Raw genomic sequence first — 24,495 nt, 5'->3', positions numbered from 1 at the left:
TTGTTTAAATACCCTTTGAGTTTATGACAACATTCAGTCTTTTTGGGTTGAAGTCTCACAGCACTGCACATCTTAAATTAGCAATCTTTGACCACTTTGCAGTAGCACTCCAAATCTGTTAGATTCCGTGGGCATCTCCTGTGTACACCGCACTGCTCAGGGCACCCACAGATTTTCTATTCTTGGTCTGGGCCTGTCCAATTTGATCTTCTGGTGAGGCCATTCTTTTGTTGATTTGGAGGTATGCTCAGGTTCATTGTCATGCTGAAAGATGAAATTCTTCTTGATCTTCAGCTTTTTACCAGAGGCCTAAAGGTATTGTTGCAAAATTAACTGATACTTGGACCTACTCCTAAATCCCACCATTTTAACTACAGTCCCAGTTACAGCTTTCAAAAAAAAATAAAAAATGCCCCAAAGCAAAATGCTACCTCCACTATGCTTCACTGTGGGTATGTGGTGTTCGTTTGGTGAAGCTCAGTGTTGGCTTTGCCCCAAAAATACCTTTTGTAATTACAGCCAAAAAGCTCAACCATGGTCTCATCAGACCATAACAAGTTTTTTCCACATGCTTTTGGCAGACTTGATGTAGGTTTTGACAAAACAGACAAAAGTTGGACTTTTTTTCTTTTGTAAGAAAAGGCTTCTGTCTTGCCACCACAAAGTCAAACATTTGAAGAATAAGGAAAATTGTAGTCACATGCAAAACACAACCAGTATTCTCTGTAGCTTCTTTAATGTTACTGTAGGACTCTTGGGAGACCAATTTTCTTGTTTTTTTTCCCTCAATTTTTGAGGGATGTCCAGTTCTAGGTCACTGATGTGTCAAATTTAAGACATTCCCTGATGACCATCTTTACTGTGTTCCAAGCTAGATGTAATGCCTTGAAAACTTTTTGTACCCTTCTCCTGACTGGTAATAATGAGATCATTTTGCAGTGTTAGCTGGTTACAGCCCATATTTAGCTATAAAATGCAACTAAGAAAATGTCTGGAACCTCCTACTAGAACAGCTAAACTTTATACGTGGGTCATCAAAATCACTGTAAATGTTGGCAGCTGTGTGCTGACTACTATTTACCTTGAGTATAAAAGTGATCGGCTAAGTCCGAACACAACTATATCACCAATTATAAGCTGGCATTCAATTACGCAACCACATTTTAGTTATTTTCTCCCTCAAATACTTATTTCACTCTGTCTCAATTGCATTGTACAGATTATGGGCGACATTAAAAAGGTGAAAACATTCTGAAGTGACTCTTCTTGGTGTAATCTGTTGTTTATTTATTACATGACAAACCTGTTTTTTTTAAACACAAGTGTGTAGATTTTGTGTCTCTCGTATATATAGTATGGTACATACACAAAGTACTTTCCAAAAGTTTTAGACAAGTGTGGAAAAATGCTAGAAAGAATTATTTAAAAAAATAAAATAAAATGTAATTTACAAAATGAATAAACACAAGAAAATTTAAATAAAATCAATACTTGGTGTGATCGTCCTTTGCCTGCAAAATAGCATCTATTCTTCAATGTAAACATGCACACAGTTTTTAAAGAAACTCAGCAAAGGGATTATTCCAAACATCTTGGAGAACTAAACGCAGGTCTTCTATGGATGAAGGCTTGCATAAATCATTTTGTAGTTTCATGTAATCCCAGACAGATTATGTTGAGATCATGGCTCTGTGGGGCAATATCATCACTTCCAGGACTCCACCTTGTTCTTCTTTATGCTGAAAATAGTTGTCAATGACATTGGTTGTGTTTGGGGTTGTTGTCTTGATTCAGAATACATTTGGAGCAGACACCTCCCTGAGGTTATTGCATGACAGATAAGAACCGAGGACACCATTAATCCAGACCAAACCACTATCCCACCCACCAAGTCCTATTACAGAAATGCAGCAACAAATATTCAGTCTTTAAATCTAAGATATGCAATGACATGGCATTGAATGAATTGTAAAAGGTACACACAGTTTTAATCCTTCATACAAAAAAAAAAAATGAAGTGAGACATGAGATGTATCTACCTTATGATCCCGTCCGAAACAGAGATTTTCCTCTAGATAATCCTGGGTAGACATGGCAAAGGGAGACCTCATTTTGGTTCCATCTGTAGGACACACAGTGACTGAATACATTATGTATTTGTGATTATCAGATAATGGAGAGAGCTAGGTAACCCTCCAGACCATAAAAAAAACCTTCTCTTACCTAGTAGTGAGAGGGGATGGTGATCTTCCATGATTAAATACTTGTACAGACTCTTTTTTCCTTCTACGTACTCCCACTCCTCCATGGAGAAATGGACAGTGACATCATCGCATCTTATAGGAACCTGACACACAATGATAGTGTAATAACACCGGAGATATCACGCAGAATCCCTCTGCTGCTATCATATGTGATGAACCTGCATTTTGGCACCCCGCCCGACCTCACTATTACATCAGCGAGATCAATTGGTATGGTCTCCTCACATGCACCAACGTGAAGTTCTGCACCCCTTGGGGACATGCATGGTCAGCTTGGTGAAGTTTTACACACACGCACGCACACCTCTTGTACACACAAGTCCAGGGTGGCACAGGAGTGAGTGGATATGGCCCACGCAGTCACTGACGTGGCATCACACTTGCTAACAACCCCAACAGGCTGAGAGGTCCCTTTCAGTAGCACCAGCTAAACAAGAGGGCTGCTAATCTTGTATGACTACCTCCAGTTCCTCGTTAGATATAAGCCCGGTCCGTTAACGGGATTACATCGGGCAAGAAACCAGCCCCAGTAGCATGGAATATTAAAATGAGAAACGGACGTGTGGATTCGTAGATCCGACATAAAAGAGCAACCCAACATTTAAATATATAATTAATCGCCTTAAGGGCACATTAAACAATACACTGTATTCATAATGGTTACACAAATACAACTGTCATATATGCAAATACAGATAGTGGTAGGACAAAAGATATAAGCATAAATGCCAATTATTGGGTGATGTTAGAGCATGGGTGCGCTGGGCCACAAGAGGGCATGGGCTGCCAGCTGGCTCCTAGGTCCTCCAAAAGAACGTTACTCAACGCAATCCCCACTGTGTCAAAGTGGACAGCATGCATAACCGAGCAAACGCATGACCTTACACTAGTCTTTATCCGCTTTGGGTCACTCCTCTTATGCCTTCTGGGTGAACCTAAATCCCCTCCCCTTGTCTCTGCAGCTGAAAACTCCAAAACCTATGAAAGATCATTACACCTTTCTGGATGGTACTAGTGTATCCATCAGATACAGTTGGGTCCCTGCTACGTGTGGGCACCAAACAAGCTTTCGCTACCTGGATTTTACTAGATGTTCTATGTATCCCCATACCCTGAGAGCTAGAACAGGTCGAGACCCAGACGGGGGATCTGGGGATCTCGGAAATATACACGATGTACAGCTAGAACGAATAGTATCTCCATAACTTTAGGGAATCATAGCTGATTCAACAAAACAATTTAGCTGCATAGTATCCACATGGCAAGCAAGCCTTTTGTTCTGAGTTAAGCTGGCTCAAGGTGAGAGATCTGTTACAACCTTTGAGGCTTGGCCCATCTGCTGCTATCACTATCTAAACACTGAAGGAAGTCTAGATGTGTTCAGTTACAACTGCACACTGAAGGGGGGGGGGTTAAAATCCAATGCCACATAGGATACAAAGGATTGGCATGAAATTATATCTCCAATATTCTCTACAGGCATCATCACTCGGGCCACAAGTCTTGTGCAGAAGATTGAGGACAGAAAGTGTTGCTGATGAACATGGGCACAATTGCAATAAATAGTCTATTGGTTTACGGACAAGAGTCTTCATTAAATCTAATAAAGGCAGCAATCCTGCACTGAATCAAGTAACTGATGTAAAATTCTGCTAATATGGATTTTAACCATATTCATCAGTACCGTAGAACTATCTGACCTACATCTTCTGTAGCAGTACAACGAAATGATAAGTCATCATCCAGACACATTAACTCCTGTGTTACTACTTAATGTTTCAGTATTCCCAGCAGTGCTCACCTCTCCAGTCAGCAGCTCAATCATCTTGTTGGTGAGGTCCAGGATCTTCTGCTCATTGTTCTTCACAGATATTAAGGAATCAGGTGGAGGCTCTATGATGGGGTCCTGGAATCTGCTCCATCCTTTACTATGACTAGAGGTGTTCTTCACAACAATATAATCCTTCAAGAAAAGCGGAACATCACTATGCAGGGGCTCAGACAGACACTCTTCATATCAGTAAGTTAGGTCGGGTCTCCCTGATGGAACTCCCCCAAGGACATTCCCAGAAAAACAAATTCCTTCCAGGATTTTAGTTTTGTTCCAACCCAAAGGCTATGGCAGGTGACATTAACATAAGTTCACCCTTACCTCTCCAGTCAGCAGGTAGATAATCTCCAAGGTAATATTGAATATTGTTTCAGTTATTTTTGCCCTTTCCTTGTCCATCCTCTGTGGATCAGTCACAACAAGAGCCATTGTCTTGTGGAGGAGATCATATGGAGACTATACTGTAAGAGTATTGCCTGTACAAAGAGGAATGATTATACATTTGATGTTAGTTGTAATGAATAAGAAAGTATACATTAAGAAATAATCTTATCAATGGTGCCAATGAGCAAGAAAAAAAAAATTATTCCTTTAACCCCTTTGAGACAAAGCCTGTTTTCACCTTAAAGGGAACCTGTTCCCCCCAAAATCGAAGGTGAGCTAAGCCCACTGGCATCAGGGGCTTATCTACAGCATTCCAGAATGCTGTAGATAAGTCCCCGATGTAACCTGAAAGATGAGAAAAAGAGGTTAGATTATACTCACCCAGGGGCGGTCCCGCTGCGGTCCGGTCCGATGGGCGTCACGGTCCGGTCCGAGGCCTCCCATCTTCTTAAGAGGATGTTCTCTTTATGTCTTCATGCTGCGGCTCCGACGCAGGCGTACTTTGTCTGCTCTGTTGAGGGCAGTACTGCAGTGCGCAGGGAAAGGTCAGAGAGGCACGGCGCCTGCGCACTGCAGTACTTTGCTCTGCCCTCAACAGGGCAGACAAAGTACGCCTGCGCCGGAGCGTGAAGAGCAGAAGAGGATGTCATCCTATGAAGATAGGAGGCCCCGGACCGGACCGAGACGCCCATCGGATCGGACCGCCTGCCCAGATTGGTATAATCTAACCTCTTTTTCTCATCTTTCCGGATACATCAGGGGCTCATCTACAGCATTCCAGAATGCTGCAGATAAGCCCCTGATGCCGGTGGGCTTAGCTCATCTTCGATTTTGGGGGTGACAGGTTCCCTTTAATTACCAGGCCAATTTTTACAATTCTGACCACTGTTTTATGAGGTCATAACTCTGGAGCACTACAACGGATCCCGGTGATTCTGACATGGTTTTCTCGTGACATATTGTACTTTACGATGGTGGTAAAATTTCTTCAATATGATTTGCGTTTATTTGTAAAAAAAAAAACACACAAAAAAAAAAAACGGAAATTTGGGTAAAATTTTGAAAATTTCGCAATTTTCAAACTTAATTTTTATGCCCTTAAATCAGGGCATCTTATCGCACAAAATAATTAATAAATAACATTTCCCACACGTCTACTTTACATCAGCACAATTTTGGAAACAATTCGATTTCTAATTTTTACAACAAAATTTGCATTTTTTTTTTTTTTTTTTAAGGGACCACCTCACACTTGAAGTGACTTTGAGGGGCCTATATGACAGAAAATACCCCAAAATGACACCATTCTAAAAACTGCACCCCTAAAGGTACTCAAAACCACATTCAAGAAGTTTATGAACCTTTCAGTACATTTTGTCCAGCCTGTGCTTCTGGAGACTTGCACTTTTAAATTAGGCGGGCTCTCATCACTACAGACATGCCAAACATGTGGGAGCTAAATGTTGTTTAGGCACAATGGGGCTCAGAAGGGAGGGGGCATTTGTATTTGGGAGAGGAGAATTTGCAGAATTTCTTTTGGCGGGTGATGGAAGGTTTTCAGAATTTGTATTAGTCTAAGCCTGATGAAGGGACATGCGTAGTCTCGAAAGATTGCAATTTGTTACCATCTTATCAGTTAGGCTGGGGTCACACTAGCGTATTACATTCGATGCGAGAGCATCGGATGCGATATGCTAATGACCCTCGGCTCCTGCTCTGCTGCGAGTGTCATGCGTCTGTGCTCCGATTCTCTCGCACAGAGCAGATCGGAGCACAGCTGCGGAGGAGGCGGAGAAATGAATTTCTCCCTCTGCTCCATTGCTGGGGTCCGCTTATAACGCACATCACTTGGATGATATCTGAGTGATGTGCGCTGTCTCACTCGCACCCATAGGCTCATATGGGTGCTAGTGAGCCCAGAGTTTTCCTCGGTCCGAGACAATCGCAGCATGCCTCCATCTGCCCAGCTGTCTGGGTGTTATGTTTGACTCCGATCTCTCCTTCACCTCCCACATACAATCTCTTGCCCGCTCGTGCCGCTTACACCTAAAAAAAAACATCTCTAGAACCCGCCCTTTTCTCACCATAGAAACAACAAAAACCCTCACTGTCGCCTTGATCCACTCCTGCTTGGACTACTGCAATGCTCTATTAATTGGCCTCCCCCGTTACTAGACTTTCTCCTCTCCAGTCCATTCTTAATGCGGCAGACAGGGTCATCTACCTGGCTAATCAGTACTCAGATGCGTCCGCTCTTCACCAGTCGTTACACTGGCTGCCCATTCATTACAGGATACAATTCAAAGTACTTGTTCTCACCCACAAAGCTCTCCACAGTGCGGCACCCCCTTACATCTCTTTCCTCATTTCTGTCTATCGGTCTAACCTCTGCACTAATCCGTACCTCCCACTCCCGACTCCAAGACTTCTCCCGTGCTGCTCCAATCCTCTACCCAAAGAAAATAGGAGCAGCCACAACTTGCATAGCTTTAGGCGCTCCCTCAAAACACATTTGTTCAGAGCGGCCTACCACATTCCCTAATCAAAGTCATTTTATGTTTGTGTGTGTGTAGCCCATTCAATACTTCCATCTATCCCCCACCCCCTGAAGATGGCTGGACCATCATTGTAAACACATCATTGTAAAAACACACCTGTACTTTGTATCTCCCCCACCTCACTGTAGATTTTAAGCTCACAAGCAGGGTTGTTTTATTTTGCTTTAATCATATTATTGAAAACACTTACTTATGACTGTTGTGTTTGAAACGGTTTAACTGTAAAGCACTGCAGAATATATTGGCGCTAAATAAATATTATTATTATCTCCTGTAACGCAGTACTAGTACGGCGAAGGTCGCGAAGGGGTTAAATAGAATTTTATTAACCCCTTCGCCCAGAAGCCTGTTTTCACTTCCTGACCAGGCCAAATTTCACATTTTGGACCACTGTCAATTTATGTGGGAATAACTCTGGAACGCTTCAACGTGTCCCAATCATTCAGAGATTTTTTTCAAGACACATTGTACTTTAGGTTAGTGGTACATTTAAGTTGAAATTTTTTTAGATTTATTGGTGAAATTAACGGAATTTAGGCAAAAAATTTGAAATTTTCAAACTTTCAATTTTTATATCCTTAAAGGGCCACTGTCACCCCCTCCAGCCGTTATAAACTAAAAGAGCCACCTTGTGCAGCAGTAATGCTGCAGTCTAACAAGGTGGCTCTTTTAGTTTTTGATTCCGTTATTCCCTCAATAAAGCGTTTTAAAATTTGCCCTAACTACCTGTCTGCAGACCTGGAGGCGGTCCGAAGCCTCCCCTGTGAATCTCCCAACGGCCGTCACTCATCTCTTCTGGGGCGATGGTCGCCGCTCCCTTCGCGCTGTTTCTTCTTAAATCCGGCGCCTGCGCTGTGCATGCCTACCTGGGGCAGGCGCAGTCTTCATTGTCCGTCATAGGTCAGATGCAGGGTGCCTGACTGCGCCTGTGCGGGCAGTGCGGCCACCCTGTTGCTGAATCCCCGCCCCGCACTGTGTTATTCATTATGCACAGGGCCGGACTGGCCATAGGGCACTTCTGGCAAATGCCAGAAGGGCCGGTGCCAGTGGTGGGCCGCTCAATCCGCCGCCCCCGCCGTCGCATTCAACTATACCGGCGTATAGACGCCGGTACAGTTGAATGCAATGATGGAGGAGAGAGCGTCTACAGACGCTCCTCTCCCATCATTCCCCGCTCTGCCTCTGACACTGCGGGTGCGCGATGATGTCATATCATCGCGCACCTGCTGTGTCCCGTGCAGACTGCAGCTGCTGAGACAGGAGCAGGAACCAGGAAGCAACGCTGGGCACGAGGAGAGGTGAGGAGAGTTTTTTTTTTTTCTGGACTGTGGGGCCATTCTCGGAGGAGGTGAGGGGAGGAAGAGAAGAGATGTGGGCTGTATATAGTTCTCTGTGGGCTGTGCTCTGTGCTGTATACTACTGTGGGCTGTATATAGTTCTCTGTGGGCTGTGCTGTATACTGCTGTGGGCTGTATATAGTTCTCTGTGGGCTGTGCTGTATACTACTGTGCTATATATAGTTCTCTGTGGGCTGTGCTCTGTGCTGTATACTACTGTGGGCTGTATATAGTTCTCTGTGGGCTGTGCTCTGTGCTGTATACTACTGTGGGCTGTATAATTCTCTGTGGGCTGTGCTCTGTGCTGTATACTACTGTGGGCTGTATATAGTTCTCTGTGGGCTGTGCTCTGTGCTGTATACTGCTGTGGGCTGTATATAGTTCTCTGTGGGCTGTGCTCTGTGCTGTATACTCCTGTGGGCTGTATATAGTTCTCTGTGGGCTGTGCTCTGTGCTGTATACTCCTGTGGGCTGTATATAGTTCTCTGTGGGCTGTGCTGTATACTGCTGTGGGCTGTATATAGTTCTCTGTGGGCTGTGCTCTGTGCTGTATACTGCTGTGGGCTGTATATAGTTCTCTGTGGGCTGTGCTCTGTGCTGTATACTACTGTGGGCTGTATATAGTTCTCTGTGGGCTGTGCTCTGTGCTGTATACTGCTGTGGGCTCTATATAGTTCTCTGTGGGCTGTGCTGTATACTACTGTGGGCTGTATATAGTTCTCTGTGGGCTGTGCTCTGTGCTGTATACTGCTGTGGGCTGTATATAGCTCTCTGTGGGCTGTGCTCTGTGCTGTATACTACTGTGTGCTCTGTGCTATATATAGTTCTCTGTGGGCTGTGCTCTGTGCTGTATACTGCTGTGGGCTGTATATAGTTCTCTGTGGGCTGTGCTCTGTGCTGTATACTACTGTGTGCTGTATATAGTACTCTGTGGGCTGTGCTGTATATAGTACTCTGTGGGCTGTGCTGTATATAGTACTCTGTGGGCTGTGCTGTATATAGTACTCTGTGGGCTGTGCTGTATATAGTACTCTGTGGGCTGTGCTGTATATAGTACTCTGTGGGCTGTGCTGTATATAGTACTCTGTGGGCTGTGCTGTATATAGTACTCTGTGGGCTGTGCTGTATATAGTTCTCTGTGGGCTGTGCTGTATATAGTTCTCTGTGGGCTGTGCTGTATATAGTTCTCTGTGGGCTGTGCTGTATATAGTTCTCTGTGGGCTGTGCTGTATATAGTTCTCTGTGGGCTGTGCTGTATATAGTTCTCTGTGGGCTGTGCTGTATATATTACTTTGTGGGCTGTGCTGTATATATTACTTTGTGGGCTGTGCTGTATATATTACTCTGTGGGCTGTGCTGTATACTACTGTGTGGACTGTGCTGTATACTTCTACGTGGGCTGTGCTGTATACTACTGTGTGGTCTGTGCTGTATACTACTGTGTGGTCTGCTGAATACTGCTGTGTGGGCTGTGTTATCTACTACGCGAGCTGTGCTATAGTATGCAGGCTGTGTTGTATACTATGCGGTTTGTGCTATATAATATGCGGGCTTTGCTATATACTATGGGGAGTATATTATATTCTATGGGGGAGGCCATGTTATGTACTATGTGGCTGTGTTATATACTATTGTGGGGGTATATTATATTCTATGGGGGAGGCTGCGTTATATACTATGGGGGGCTGCATTATATTCTATGGGGGGCTACATTATATATTATGGGGAGGTGGGCTGTATTATATTCTATGGGGGTTACATACTCCGGGGTGGCTGCATTATACTCTGTGGGGTGGCTGCATTATACTCTGTGGGGTGGCTGCATTATACTCTGTGGGGTGGCTGCATTATACTCTGGGGTGGCTGCATTATACTCTGGGGTGGCTGCATTATACTATATGTGGGCTGCATTATACTGTATCGAGGACTATGGGGAATACGTTATACTATATGAAGAACTATGGGGTGCATTATACTATGGGAAGTGAATTGTACTACATGGATGACTGTGGCGGTGCATTATACTATATGGAGCACTATGAGGATTGTATTATGCTATATGGAGGACTATGAGGATTGTATTATGCTATATGGAGGACTATGAGGAGTGTATTATACTATGTGGAGGACTGAGCAGTGTATTTTAATATATGGAGGACTATAGGGAGGGTATTATACTATATGGAGGACTATGGAGCACATTATAATATATGGAGGACTATGGGGTGTATTTTACTAAACAAGTAAAATGCTGCATATTCGGATTGTTTTTGCTGGAACAAAAAGCCTGGTTGTCAGCAGCACATTGCCAGTGTAAACTGTAGATGTGCTGCTGAAAACATGATACTGTATGGTGATCTATTAGTGATCGTTCTGTCTCATTATTCCTCAGCTGGTGGAAAGAGGCCGGGAAACAAGCGTTGAACAACTTCAGTATTGTCGATCAAACTCATTTAGCGGCCTGAACTCAGCGCACGTAAATACAACAGAAAGGCTTCTGTGTGATGTGCAATATGTTAGCATTTGGGGACCCATTTTAAACTTTGCCTAGGGCCCCACTTTGCCTAAAACCAGCCCTGCCTACAAGTGTACAAAGATATTATACAGTCACCATGTGACAAGTGGGCCTGTGTAACTTCAAATGCCAGGGCTGAATTTTAGTCCCAGTCCGGCCCTGATTATGCACAGTGCGGGGCTGGGGTTCCTGGGCATGCGCACTGCGCTGTTCAGACGGTCCCCCGCCTTCCAGCGTTGCCGTAATATACAGTAATCCTTGCCAGCGTTTGGAATGAAGCAGCCGCAAATAACAACGCTGGAAGGCGGGGGAGCGTATGAGCTGGGGGAGCATGAAGACAATGAAGACTGCGCCTGCCCCAGGCAGGCACGCACAGCGCAGGCGCCGGATTTAAGAAGAAACAGCGCGAAGGGGGCGGCGACCACATCCCCAGAAGAGATGAGTGACGGCCGTTGGGAGATTCACAGAGGAGGCTTCGGACCGCCTCCAGGTCTGCAGACAGGTAGTTAGGGCAAATTTTAAAACGCTTTATTGAGGGAATAACGGAATCAAAAACTAAAAGAGCCACCTTGTTAGACTGCAGCATTACTGCTGCACAAGGTGGCTCTTTTAGTTTATAACGGCTGGAGACCCCGGGGTGACAGTGGCCCTTTAAGCTAGTTAGTCATGCTGTACAAAATTATTTACAAATAACATTTACCATGTTTTCTTTACATCAGCATTATTTTTTTTAAAAACTTCATTTGTTAGGAAGTTAGAAGGGTTAAAAGTTGATTGTTGGAAAATGAGAAATTACCAAAATTTACAAAACCCATTTTTTTTTTTTTTTTTTTTAAACCCAAAGAAGGCAATGGGAATGGAAGTCAGCTCACCACATCCAGGAGAACCTTACTGTATCAGGTGAAGTCGCACAGAGTCATCGCAATCCAGGACGTGGAAAGAAATCAAAGATGAAGGAGGTCCCTCCAGCAGCAAATATCCACTATATAAATTTATGATCTGGTTTGAATAATAAAAAAAATATAATAATAATAATAATAATAATAATAATAAATTGCCTTTTATTATCTCAACACAAGAAATATAAAAACTGGCCAAGTAGGAGAATGACATGTATAGAAACCGACGCGTTTCAGCGAAGTGCCTTAATATTTAAGGCACTTCGCTGAAACGTGTCGGTTTCTATACATGCCATCCTATTAGGTGGCCGGTTTTTATATTTCTTGTGTTGAGACAATAAAAGGCAATTTTTAATTTTTCTTCATTATTCCAACCAGATCATCACATATATACGATATAATATTTTTCTGTATTTTCATGACTATGAAAATTGTACATTCACACTGAAGGCATCAAAACTATGAATTAACACATGTGGAATTATATACTTAACAAAAAAGTGTGAAACAACTGAAAATATGTCTTATATTCTAGGTTCTTCAAAGTAGCCACCTTTTGCTTTGATGACTGATTTGCACACTCTTGGCCTTCTCTTGATGAGCTTCAAGAGGTAGTCACCGGGAATGGTTTTCACTTCACGGGTGTGCCATGTCAGGTTTAATAAGTGGGATTTCTTGCCTTATAAATGGGGTTGGGACCATCAGTTGTGTTGTGCAGAAGTCTGGTGGATACACAGCTGATAGTCCTACTGAATAGACTGTTAGAATTTGTATTATGGCAAGAAAAAAGCAGCTAAGTAAAGAAAAACGAGTGGCCATCATTACTTTAAGAAATTAAGGTCAGTCAGTCCGAAAAATTGGGAAAACTTTGAAAGTGTCCCAAAGTGCAGTGGCAAAAACCATCAAGCGCTACAAAGAAACTGGCTCACATGAGGACCGCCCCAGGAAAGGAAGACCAAGCGTCACCTCTGCTTCTGAGGATAAGTTTATCAGAGTCATCAGCCTCAGAAATCGCAGGTTAACAGCAGCTCAGATTAGAGACCAGGTCAATGCCACACAGAGTTCTAGCAGCAGACATCTCTACAACATCTGTTAAGAGGAGACTTTGTGCAGCAGGCCTTCATGGTAAAATAGCTGCTAGGAAACCACTGCAACAAGCAGAAGAGACTTGTTTGGGCTAAAGAACACAAGGAATGGACATTCTGATGGTCTGATGAGTCCAAATTTGAGATCTTTGGTTCCAACCACCGTGTCTTTGTGTGACGCAGAAAAGGTGAACGGATGGACTCTATATGCCTGGTTCCCACCGTGAAGCATGGAGGAGGAGGAGGAGGTGGTGTGAGGTGTGGGGGTGCTGTTGGGGATTTATTCAAAATTGAAGGCATACTGAACCAGCATGGCTACCACAGCATCTTGCAGCGGCATGGTATTCCATCCGGTTTGCATTTAGTTGGACCATCATTTATTTTTTAACAGGACACTGACCCCAAACACATCTCTAGGCTGTGTAAGGGCTATTTGACCAAGAAGGAGAGTGATGGGGTGCTACGACATATGACCTGGCCTCCAGTCACCAGACCTAAACCCAATCGAGATGGTTTGGAGTGAGCTGGACTGCAGAGTGAAGGCAAAAGGGCCAACAAGTTCTAAGCATTTCTGGGAACTTCTTCAAGATTGTTGGAAGACCATTCCAGGTGACTACCTCTTGAAGCTCATCAAGAGAATGCCAAGAGTGTGCAAAGCAGTCATCAAAGCAAAAGGTGGCTACTTTGAAGAACCTAGAATCTAAGACATAAAAAAAGTGTGAAACAGCTGAAATTAAGTATATAATTCCACATGTGTTAATTCATAGTTTTGATACCTTCAGTGTGAATTTACAATTTTTATAGTCATGAAAATACAGAAAAATCTTTAAATGAGAAGGTGTGTCCAAACTTATGGTCTGATCTACTAAAAATTATATATATATTTTTTTTAAGGGGCCACATCACGTTTGAAGGACTTTGAGGGGACCATGACAGAAAGTACCCAAAAGTGACCATCATAAAATCTGCATCCCTTAAAGCGCTTAAGCCCACATTTAAGAAGTGTATTAACCTTTTAGGTGCTTTACTGTATTAATTCCTGTGTGGAAGGAAACAAATGAACATTTTAATTTTTCTCACAAATGTTCATTTAGCCCCAAAATTTGCATTTTTGCAAGGGTAACAGGAGAAGAAAAACAGTACAATTTATTTTGCAATTCCTTCTGAGTAGGTAGGTATCTCATAAGTCATAAGCAGCGGAAAACCACTTTTGGAGCACATAGCAGGGCTTGGAAGAGAAGGAGCACAAATTGACTTTTTGAGCACTAAATTGGCTGTAATCTATAGCAGATGCCATATTGCGCTTGCAGAGTTCCTGATGTGCTCAAACAGAGGAAATCCCCCACATGTGACCCCATTTTGGAAACTACATCCATCAAGGAATTTATCTAGAGGTGTGGTGAGCACCTTGAACCCACAGATGTGTCACAGAATTTTATAATGTGGAGCAGTAAAAATAAAAAAAAAATACATTTTTCTAGCAAAAATGTTGCTTCAGCCCCAAATCTTTCACTTTCACAAGGGTAAGAGGAGAACATGTACCATACAATTTGTTGTGCGATTTGTCCTGAGTACACAAATACCCCATATGTTGTGGAAAACTACTGTTTGGGAGCATGGCAGGGCTTGGAAGGGAAGAACAAGCAATTGAATTATGGAGCGTAATTTTGGCTGGAACAGATTGTGGATGCCCCTGATGTGCCAAAACAGCAGACACCCCCACAAGTAACCTCTATTTTGAAACTACACCTCTTGAGGAATTCATCGAGGGGTGTAGTGAGCGATTCACAGAATTGTATAACATTGGGCTGAGTCAATGCAAAATTACCATCCTATCCTCTAAAATGTTACTTGGCCCCAAGTTTTCAAAAGGGATAATAATAGGACAAAATGTTACACAATTTCTCCTGAATACGCCAATAATACCTAATAATTGCTTTTGAGGCGCAGGACAAAGCTCAGAAGCGCCATATTGTACTGCAGATCTTACAGGAATGGTTTGTGATTGCCATGTCAAATAGGCAGAGACCCTAAGGTGTCAGAAGAGCAGAACCCCCCATAAGTGACCCCATTATATTCATGCAGTGATCATATTGACACCATGGATGTGTCATAATTTTATTCCATTGGTCGGCAAAAAAATATATGAAAAAAATAAAATAGTAAATTACATTTTTACCACAGAAAAAATGTTTTAGCCACAGATTTTACATTGTTACAAGAGGAGATGGGTAAAAATGGCACCAAAACTTGTCCCACAATTTCTGCTGAACATGGCACTACCCCATATCTGGCTGTACAGTACTGCTTAGCCACATGGGAGGAAAAATTGTAGTTACTTACCGATAACGGTATTTCTCTGATCCCATGATGGCACCACGGAGAGAGGGGTCCGCCCCCAGGGACAGGAAACCTACAGGTGAAAAAGGGCGTACCTCTCTCCCACATCAGTTGGTTTACAGAGCCTTATACAGAACTTCAGCTGCAACTTAATATTTACACAAATTAAGCTTAACAATTTTAACTTAACAGAGGCACCGTGACTAAACTAATTATCAATATTATTATTATGTGCACACCTGTGTGTGAAAAGGGGAGGGAATATACGGGTGCCATCATGGGATCAGAGAAATACCGTTATCGGTAAGTAACTACAATTTTCTCTATCCCCATGATGGCACCACGGAGAGATTTACATAGATTGTAACTTTTTAGGGAGGGACCACTGCCTCTAGAACCCTTCGACCAAAGGTGAGATCAGAGGAGGTCAAGTCTAAGCGGTAGTGTCATGATTCTCAATGGCAAGAGAACATAGCCCAGCATATATAAAGAACTAGCTCTTGGAAGATGGAATCTAAAACTGACCATGAACTAAACCTGCCGCACAACTAACAGTAGCCGGGTGGCGTGCCTACGTTTTATCCCTAGACGCCCAGCGCCAGCCGGAGGACTACCTAATGCTAGCAGAGGAAAATACAGTCCTGGCTCACCTCTAGAGAAATTTCCCCAAAAGGCAGACAGAGGCCCCCACATATATTGGCGGTGATTTTAGATGAAGATGACAAACGTAGTATGAAAATAGGTTTAGCAAAATCGAGGTCCGCTTACTAGATAGCAGGAAGACAGAAAGGGAACTTTCATGGTCAGCTGAAAACCCTATCAAAACACCATCCTGAAATTACTTTAAGACTCTAGTATTAACTCATAACACCAGAGTGGCAATTTCAGTTCACAAGAGCTTTCCAGACACAGAAACGAAACAACAGCTGTGAACTGGAACAAAATACAAGAAACAAACAAGGACAAAAGTCCAACTTAGCTGGAAGTTGTCTAGAAGCAGGAACATGCACAGAAAGGCTTCTGATTACATTGTTGACCGGCATGGAACTAACAGAGGAGCAAGGTTAAATAGCGACTCCCACATCCTGATAAGAACAGGTGAACAGAGGGGATGATGCACACAAGTTCAATTCCACCAGTGGCCACCGGGGGAGCCCAGAATCCAATTTCATAACACGGTAGTGTTTGAAAAATGTAGACTGGGAAGACCAAGTGGCCGCTCTACATATCTGTTGTATTGAAGCGCCAGCTCTTTCCGCCCAGGATGATGCTACTGCTCTGGTCGAGTGCGCTTTTATATTCTCCGGGATGGCCGCCCCGCTGGATGAGTAGGATAAGGCAATGGCATCTCTTATCCACCTCGCTAGCGTAGCTTTTGACGCTTTCTGTCCTTTCCGTGGACCCTGGAAGCAGACAAACAGAGCCCTATCCTTCCTGCACTCCCTAGTGGCTGACAAGTATTGGAGTAGGCACCTTCTAACATCAAGGGTATGTAGTGTTTTTTCTCCCTCATTCTTGGGGTTGGGACAGAATGAGGGCAGGGAGATCTCTTGTGTCCTGTGAAATTGTGACGCGATTTTTGGGAGGTAAGCCGGGTCTGTTTTTAGAATGACTCTGTCCTCGAGAATTTGAGTGAAGGGAGGACACGCGGACAATGCTTGTATGTCACTAACGCGGCGGGCTGAGGTTAGGGCCACTAGGAGTGTTGTTTTTAAAGATAGAATCTTTAGGGGTGCGTCTGCCAAGGGTTCAAAAGGAGATTTGGTTAGCGCATTTAGAACAAGGTTTAGATCCCATGGAGGGGCATTATGCAAAGGAACAGGTCTTGATCTACCCGAGGCTTTGATGAATCTCACGATCCATCGGTTTCTGGCTAAATCATAATTATACAGCGCCCCCAAGGCTGCTACCTGAACCTTTAGTGTACTTGTAGCTAGACCTTTTTCCAAACCCTTTTGCAGGAACTCGAGAATTTTCCCTATTGGGATTTCCCCCCCTGGGTCAGCCCCCGATACAGACATGAATTTTTTCCACACTTTGCCATATATTTTGGTGGTTACGAGTTTCCTACTCTGTAGTAATGTGGACACCAGGTTGGATGAAAACCCTTTGTTGCTTAATAGCTTCCTTTCAAAAGCCAAGCTGTCATATGTAGGCTTTTTACACTGGGGTGACACACTGGGCCCTGGGACAACAGATTTTTTGTGTCTGGTAGAACCCACGGGCTGTCTATGGACATCTTTCTCAGCCAAGAAAACCATATCCTGCGAGGCCAGAATGGAGCTATTATTATCACTGTTGCCCCCTCCTCCCGAATTTTCCTCAAGACTAGGGGAATGAGGGATATTGGAGGGAACGCGTAGGCGAGACGATAGTTCCAGGGGACTGTAAGAGCGTCCAGAGCTACTGGCCCTCCCCGGGGATCGATTGAGCAGAACTTTCTCACTTTCCGGTTTTGATAGTCCGCGAATAGGTCTATTTCTGGCTCTCCCCAACGCCTCACTATTTGGTTGAACACCGACTGTTTCAGCTCCCACTCCCCCTGTTTCAAGCGGGTTCTGCTGAGGAAGTCTGCGGTCTGGTTTTCTGAACCCTTTATGTAAAGGGCTGTTAGGGACTTCAGATTGTGTTCTGCGATATGAAAGATGGATCGGGTTTCTTCCATCAGTGTTTGCGACCTGGTACCCCCTTGGTCTTTTGACTTGGCGGTGATGGCGCCGGCGTCTCTGCCCACGGGTGTCTCCCCGAACTCAGCTGGGCTTTATGGAAGATAGCCGCCGCTACCTCCATGTTATTTGTAGAGCCCTACGGTGACCGCCGTCACCCGCTCCTTCATCCCCTCTTTTTTTTTTTTTTTCTGAGGAAGGCAGACTTGATCCTTTCACTGCCTTCCCTCCACTCACCCATGAGGCCCGCCGACCTCTGTGGTGGTGCTTCAGGCAAGGGAGAAAAAGAGGGGAAAAAACCGCTTGATCCAGCCGTAACAGGGCGCCCCCTGTCATGAAGTCGACTGTACCAGCCCCTGGACGTGCTGTAGGTTCCCCGTCAGGGACAGGAAACCAACTGATGTGGGAGAGAGGTACGCCCTTTTTCACCTGTAGGTTTCCTGTCCCTGGGGGCGGACCCCTCTCTCCGTGGTGCCATCATGGGGATAGAGAAAGAGCGCTATTTCACTCGATGAAAACAAATTATTGTAGAAGAGTTTGCAAACTCTATATATAGAGCCGCCAAGTGCCACATGAGCAAAATGTTCCCCTTCAAGTGACCCAATTTTGGAAACTACACCCATCTGGGAATTTATCTACAAGTGACGATTTTCTGACTTTATTTGCCAGAACCAAGCAGCAGTGAATGTTGGAGTGAAAACTGCTAATCTGCCATTGTGGTGCCCAGTACATTCCAGAGCCCATATATTGCACCTAGCACTTTATTATGCAGACATAGAACACATAAATTAAAGGGCCACTGTCACCCCCCCCCAGCCGTTATAAACTAAAAGAGCCACCTTGTGCAGCAGTAATGCTGCAGTCTAACAAGGTGGCTCTTTTAGTTTTTGATTCATTTATTACCTCAAAAAAGCGTTTTAAAAATTGGCCACACATACCAGATATTATACCTGGAGGCGGTCCGAAGCGTCCTGTATGAATCCCCCAACTGCCGTCACTCATCTCTTCAGGGCCGATGGTACCCGCCCCCTGAGCGCTGTTATCTTCTGAAATCCGGCGCCTGCGCTGTGCGTGCCTGCCTGGGGCCTGCGCAGTGTTCATTGTCAGTGCGGCCACACTGTTGCTGAATCCCCCGCCCCGCACTGTTATTCATTATGCACAGTGCGGGGCTGGGGTTCCTGGGAAGGCGGGGGAGCGTCGGAGCTGGGGAGCGTCTAAACAGCGCAGTGCGCATGCCCAGGAACCCCAGCCCCGCACTGTGCATAATGAATAACACAGTGCGGGGCGGGGATTCAGTAACAGGGTGGCCGCACTGACAATGAACACTGCGCAGGCCCCAGGCAGGCACGCACAGCGCAGGCGCCGGATTTCAGACGATAACAGCGCTCAGGGGACGGGTACCATTGGCCCTGAAGAGATGAGTGACGGCAGTTGGGGGATTCATACAGGACGCTTCGGACCGCCTCCAGGTATAATATCTGGCATTTGTGGACAATTTTTAAAACGCTTTTTTGAGGTAATAAATGAATCAAAAACTAAAAGAGCCACCTTGTTAGACTGCAGCATTACTGCTGCACAAGGTGGCTCTTTTAGTTTATAACGGCTGGGGGGGGTGACAGTGGCCCTTTAAGGGGTCTCTCATTGCTACAAAAATGCCAATTGTGGATGATAACCACATATATAAATATACTAGCTGAAGAGCCCGGCGTTGCCTGGGCATAGTAAATATCTGTGGTTAGTTATAGCACCTTACTTCTCTCATTTTCCCCTCACATCTCTCATTTTCTCCCTCACACCTCTTATTCCCCCCTAACACTTGTCATTTCGACCTCACATCTGTCATTTTCCGATCACTCCACTATTTTCCCTCACTCCTCTCATTTTGCACTCACACCTTTTCATTTTCACCTCACACCTCATTTTCCCCTCAGTATATACATGTTTGTCATCTCCCTTATATGTAGTATACACCTGTATGTCATCTCCTGTATATAGTATATACCTGTATATCATCTCCCCTGTATATAGTATATACCTGCATGTCATCTCCCCTGTATATAGTATATACCTGCATGTCATCTCCCCTGTATATAGTATGTACCTGTATGTCATCTCCTCCTGTATTAGACCTCGTTCACACATATTTGGTCAGTATTTTTACCTCAGTATTTGTAAGCTAAATTGGCAGCCTGATAAATCCCATGTGGCGAATTTTGCGCGTGGCGAGTTTTGAGTGGCGACTTTTGTGTTTTGACTTTGATGTGGCGAGGTTGGCGTATGTGTGGTGAAATGTGTGCTGAGGGTGATATATGTGTTCAAGCACGTGGTAGTGTGTGGTGCATTTTGTGTGTGTGTTCATATCCCCGTGTGTGGTGAGTATCCCATGTCGGGGCCCCACCTTAGCAACTGTACAGTATATACTCTTTGGCGCCATCGCTCTCATTCTTTAAGTCCCCCTTGTTCACATCTGGCAGCTGTCAATTTGCCTCCAACACTTTTCCTTTCACTTTTTCCCCCATTATGTAAATAGGGGTAAAATTGTTTGGTGAATTGGAGAGCGCGGGGTTAAAGTTTCACCTCACAACATAGCCTATGACGCTCTCGGGGTACAGACGTGTGACTGTGCAAAATTTTGTGGCTGTAGCTGCGACGGTGCAGATGCCAATCCTGGACATACACACATTCAGCTTTATATATTAGATTTATAAATACTGCATATATATATTTATTAGACTAATGTGTTTTTTCTCTATTTTGCAAACATTCATGCTTTTTTTTTTTTTTTTTAAATAATTTTCAATTTTTTTTTTTGTTACATTTTTCCTGCCCTTATCTAATACTCTGCAATGGTTTTGCATTACAGGGCATTAGATCAGCGTCTCCTGAGTAGGAGCTTACAGGCCACCATTTTTTTTTTATTTTTTTTTTACAGACAGAGCAAAAATAAATAAATAAATAAAAAAACGCCTTAGGCTACTTTCACACTAGCGTCGGGCCGAGGTTCCCGACGCTAGCGTTGTCTCCGCTGCACAACGGGGGCAGCGGATGCATTTTTCCAGCGCATCCGCTGCCCCATTGTGAGGTGCGGGGAAGCGGAGTTCCGGCTGCGCATGCGCGGTCGGAAAAAGCGGACCGTCGGGAGTAAAAAACGTTACATGTAGCTTTTTTTGTGCCGACGGTCCGCCACAACACGGCGCAACCGTCGCACGACGGTTGCGACGTGTGTCAATCCGTCGCAATACGTCGCTTAATGTTAGTCTATGGGGAAAAAACGCATCCTGCAAACACTTTTGCAGGATTATTATTATTATTATTATTATAAAAGCAGGATGCTTTTTTTCGGCAAAACAACGCATTGTGGCGGATTGCAGTTAACGCTAGTGTGAAAGTAGCCTTATTTTTACAGACTGTCCTGGAATTTCTGGATGGATGGCAGCCCTGTCCACAGTACCATTTAACCCCTCCCCTCCTTTAGCCCCCACACACATACAGTCCCATGTAAATAATCTACACTCCTTTCAGCACTATTCAACATGCAGGCCCATGTACAGAACATCACTTCCTCTCCCTTCATCCCCGTCCAACATACATTCCCATGTAAATAGCCTCACCCCCTCCTCTGAAATTCAGTCCCTAACCTCCTCTCCTTTCTGCTCTATTCAGCCCCAAGTAAAGACCATCACACCCTTTCCTGCAACCCTTACAGCATGCAGCTCCAGCCTGCAGTCCCATGTAAAGAACATAATCCTTCCTCTCATCAGCTCCAACCAACCTGCAGTCCCATGTACATATCACCACCCTTCCCTTCAGCAGTATACAGTCCCATGTAAAGAACATAATCCTTCCTCCATTCAGCTCCATCCAACCTGCAGTCCCATGTACATATCACCACCCCTTCCCTTCAGCAGTATCCAGCAAACAGTCCCATGTAATAGAGAATCCCCTCCTCCCCAGTATAACAAGCCCCCGTACCTGCCAGTGTGTCCAGTACACATGTGCACACAGCTGCCACTACGGCTTCCTGTTATGAGCGGTGTCCCTTGAAGCCCCGCCCTTTCTCCCAAGATCCCGCCCCTTCCCGTGACGTCATGGCTAACAAGAGCGACTCCACTATAGCCTCAGCCTGCTGTGCTGGTGACAGGTAATACATGTCGCGTGTTGTTATGTCGTGACACAGACCGTTGTCATGCTGGGATGTACGATCAGCAGTGTTATTCTATAGTGTGCTGTGAGGTTACATAACGGGGTCTCCTCGCAGGATGTCGGGCAGTGCAGTGGTGTCAGCAGCGGCACAACTTTATGCTTCATATGCTGCAGTATGGCATCAGCTGCCCGAGTCTGTGGCGCTGGGTCACCTGCACTGTGTATACTGTGGTGTCCCAGGCCTGCAGGGGGCCGGTGCTACAGGGCAGCATATAGGAGCCTGCACCCTGGGGGGACTAGCAGCCCCTCCATGTAAGAGCTGGGAAAGTGAGGGGTTACTGTGCTCCCATACTGCTGTACACTGACATTACTACTGCTGCCATACTGCTGTACACTGACATTACTAGTACTGCTATACTGCTGTACACTGACATTACTATACTGCTATACACTGACATTACTAGTACTACTATACTGCTGTACACTGACATTACTAGTACTACTATACTGCTGTACACTGACATTACTAGTACTGCTATACTGCTGTACACTGACATTACTAGTACTACCATACTGCTGCACACTGACATTACTAGTACTGCTATACTGCTGTACACTGACATTACTAGTACTGCTATACTGCTGTACACTGACATTACTACTGCTATACTGCTGTACACTGACATTACTAGTACTGCTATACTGCTGTACACTGACATTACTAGTACTACTATACTGCTGTACTCTGACATTACTAGTACTGCTATACTGCTGTACACTGACATTACTAGTACTGCTATACTGCTGTACACTGACATTACTAGTACTGCTATACTGCTATACACTGACATTACTAGTACTGCTATACTGCTGTACACTGACATTACTAGTACTGCTATACTGCTGTACACTGACATTACTACTGCTGTACTGCTGTACACTGACATTACTAGTACTGCTATACTGCTGTACACTGACATTACTAGTACTGCTATACTGCTGTACACTGACATTACTAGTACTGCTATACTGCTGTACACTGACATTACTAGTACTGCTATACTGCTGTACACTGACATTACTAGTACTACTGCCATACTGCTGTACACTGACATTACTAGTACTACTATACTGCTGTACACTGACATTACTAGTACTGCTATACTGCTGTACACTGACATTACTAGTACTACTATACTGCTGTACACTGACATTACTAGTACTGCTATACTGCTGTACACTGACATTACTACTGCCATACTGCTGTACACTGACATTACTAGTACTACTATACTGCTGTACACTGACATTACTAGTACTACTATACTGCTGTACACTGACATTACTAGTACTGCTATACTGCTGTACACTGACATTACTAGTACTGCTATACTGCTGTACACTGACATTACTAGTACTGCTATACTGCTATACACTGACATTACTAGTACTGCTATACTGCTGTACACTGACATTACTAGTACTGCTATACTGCTGTACACTGACATTACTACTGCTGTACTGCTGTACACTGACATTACTAGTACTGCTATACTGCTGTACACTGACATTACTAGTACTGCTATACTGCTGTACACTGACATTACTAGTACTGCTATACTGCTGTACACTGACATTACTAGTACTGCTATACTGCTGTACACTGACATTACTAGTACTACTGCCATACTGCTGTACACTGACATTACTAGTACTACTATACTGCTGTACACTGACATTACTAGTACTGCTATACTGCTGTACACTGACATTACTAGTACTACTATACTGCTGTACACTGACATTACTAGTACTGCTATACTGCTGTACACTGACATTACTACTGCCATACTGCTGTACACTGACATTACTAGTACTACTATACTGCTGTACACTGACATTACTAGTACTACTATACTGCTGTACACTGACATTACTAGTACTGCTATACTGCTGTACACTGACATTACTAGTACTGCTATACTGCTGTACACTGACATTACTAGTACTGCTATACTGCTGTACACTGACATTACTACTGCTATACTGCTGTACACTGACATTACTAGTACTGCTATACTGCTGTACACTGACATTACTAGTACTGCTATACTGCTGTACACTGACATTACTACTGCTGTACTGCTGTACACTGACATTACTAGTACTGCTATACTGCTGTACACTGACATTACTAGTACTACCATACTGCTGCACACTGACATTACTAGTACTGCTATACTGCTGTACACTGACATTACTAGTACTGCTATACTGCTGTACACTGACATTACTACTGCTATACTGCTGTACACTGACATTACTAGTACTACTATACTGCTGTACACTGACATTACTAGTACTGCTATACTGCTGTACACTGACATTACTAGTACTGCTATACACTGACATTACTAGTACTGCTATACTGCTGTACACTGACATTACTAGTACTGCTATACTGCTGTACACT

At 44.1% G+C, this 24,495-nt stretch overlaps 2 protein-coding genes across 4 annotated transcripts in view; one reads left to right on the top strand and one right to left on the bottom strand.

Moving 5' to 3' along the window:
* The window catches only part of LOC143764944 (uncharacterized), a 42,699-nt gene extending 20,769 nt beyond the window's left edge, over window positions 1-21,930 (bottom strand). The window contains exons 1-5 of one of the 3 annotated variants that reach the window (XM_077251089.1): window positions 21,852-21,930; window positions 4,417-4,571; window positions 4,066-4,227; window positions 2,224-2,347; window positions 2,040-2,140 (exon numbers count right to left, since the gene is read on the bottom strand). In XM_077251089.1, coding sequence (XP_077107204.1) covers window positions 2,040-2,140; window positions 2,224-2,347; window positions 4,066-4,227; window positions 4,417-4,524 — 495 coding nt within the window. In that variant the 5' untranslated portion in view covers window positions 4,525-4,571; window positions 21,852-21,930. The remainder of the gene's footprint in view (window positions 1-2,039; window positions 2,141-2,223; window positions 2,348-4,065; window positions 4,228-4,416; window positions 4,572-21,851) is intronic. The other 2 variants (XM_077251090.1, XM_077251091.1) reach the window with 2 other exon arrangements.
* The window catches only part of LOC143764943 (uncharacterized), a 48,001-nt gene continuing 45,396 nt past the window's right edge, over window positions 21,891-24,495 (top strand). The window contains exon 1 of the mRNA XM_077251086.1: window positions 21,891-22,020. Coding sequence (XP_077107201.1) covers window positions 21,968-22,020 — 53 coding nt within the window. The 5' untranslated portion in view covers window positions 21,891-21,967. The remainder of the gene's footprint in view (window positions 22,021-24,495) is intronic.

The sequence above is a fragment of the Ranitomeya variabilis genome, chromosome 4 (assembly GCF_051348905.1).
Source record: "Ranitomeya variabilis isolate aRanVar5 chromosome 4, aRanVar5.hap1, whole genome shotgun sequence".
NCBI lineage: Eukaryota > Metazoa > Chordata > Amphibia > Anura > Dendrobatidae > Ranitomeya > Ranitomeya variabilis.
Note: the sequence above shows the minus strand (reverse complement) of the source record. Positions and strands in the feature narration are given on the sequence as shown.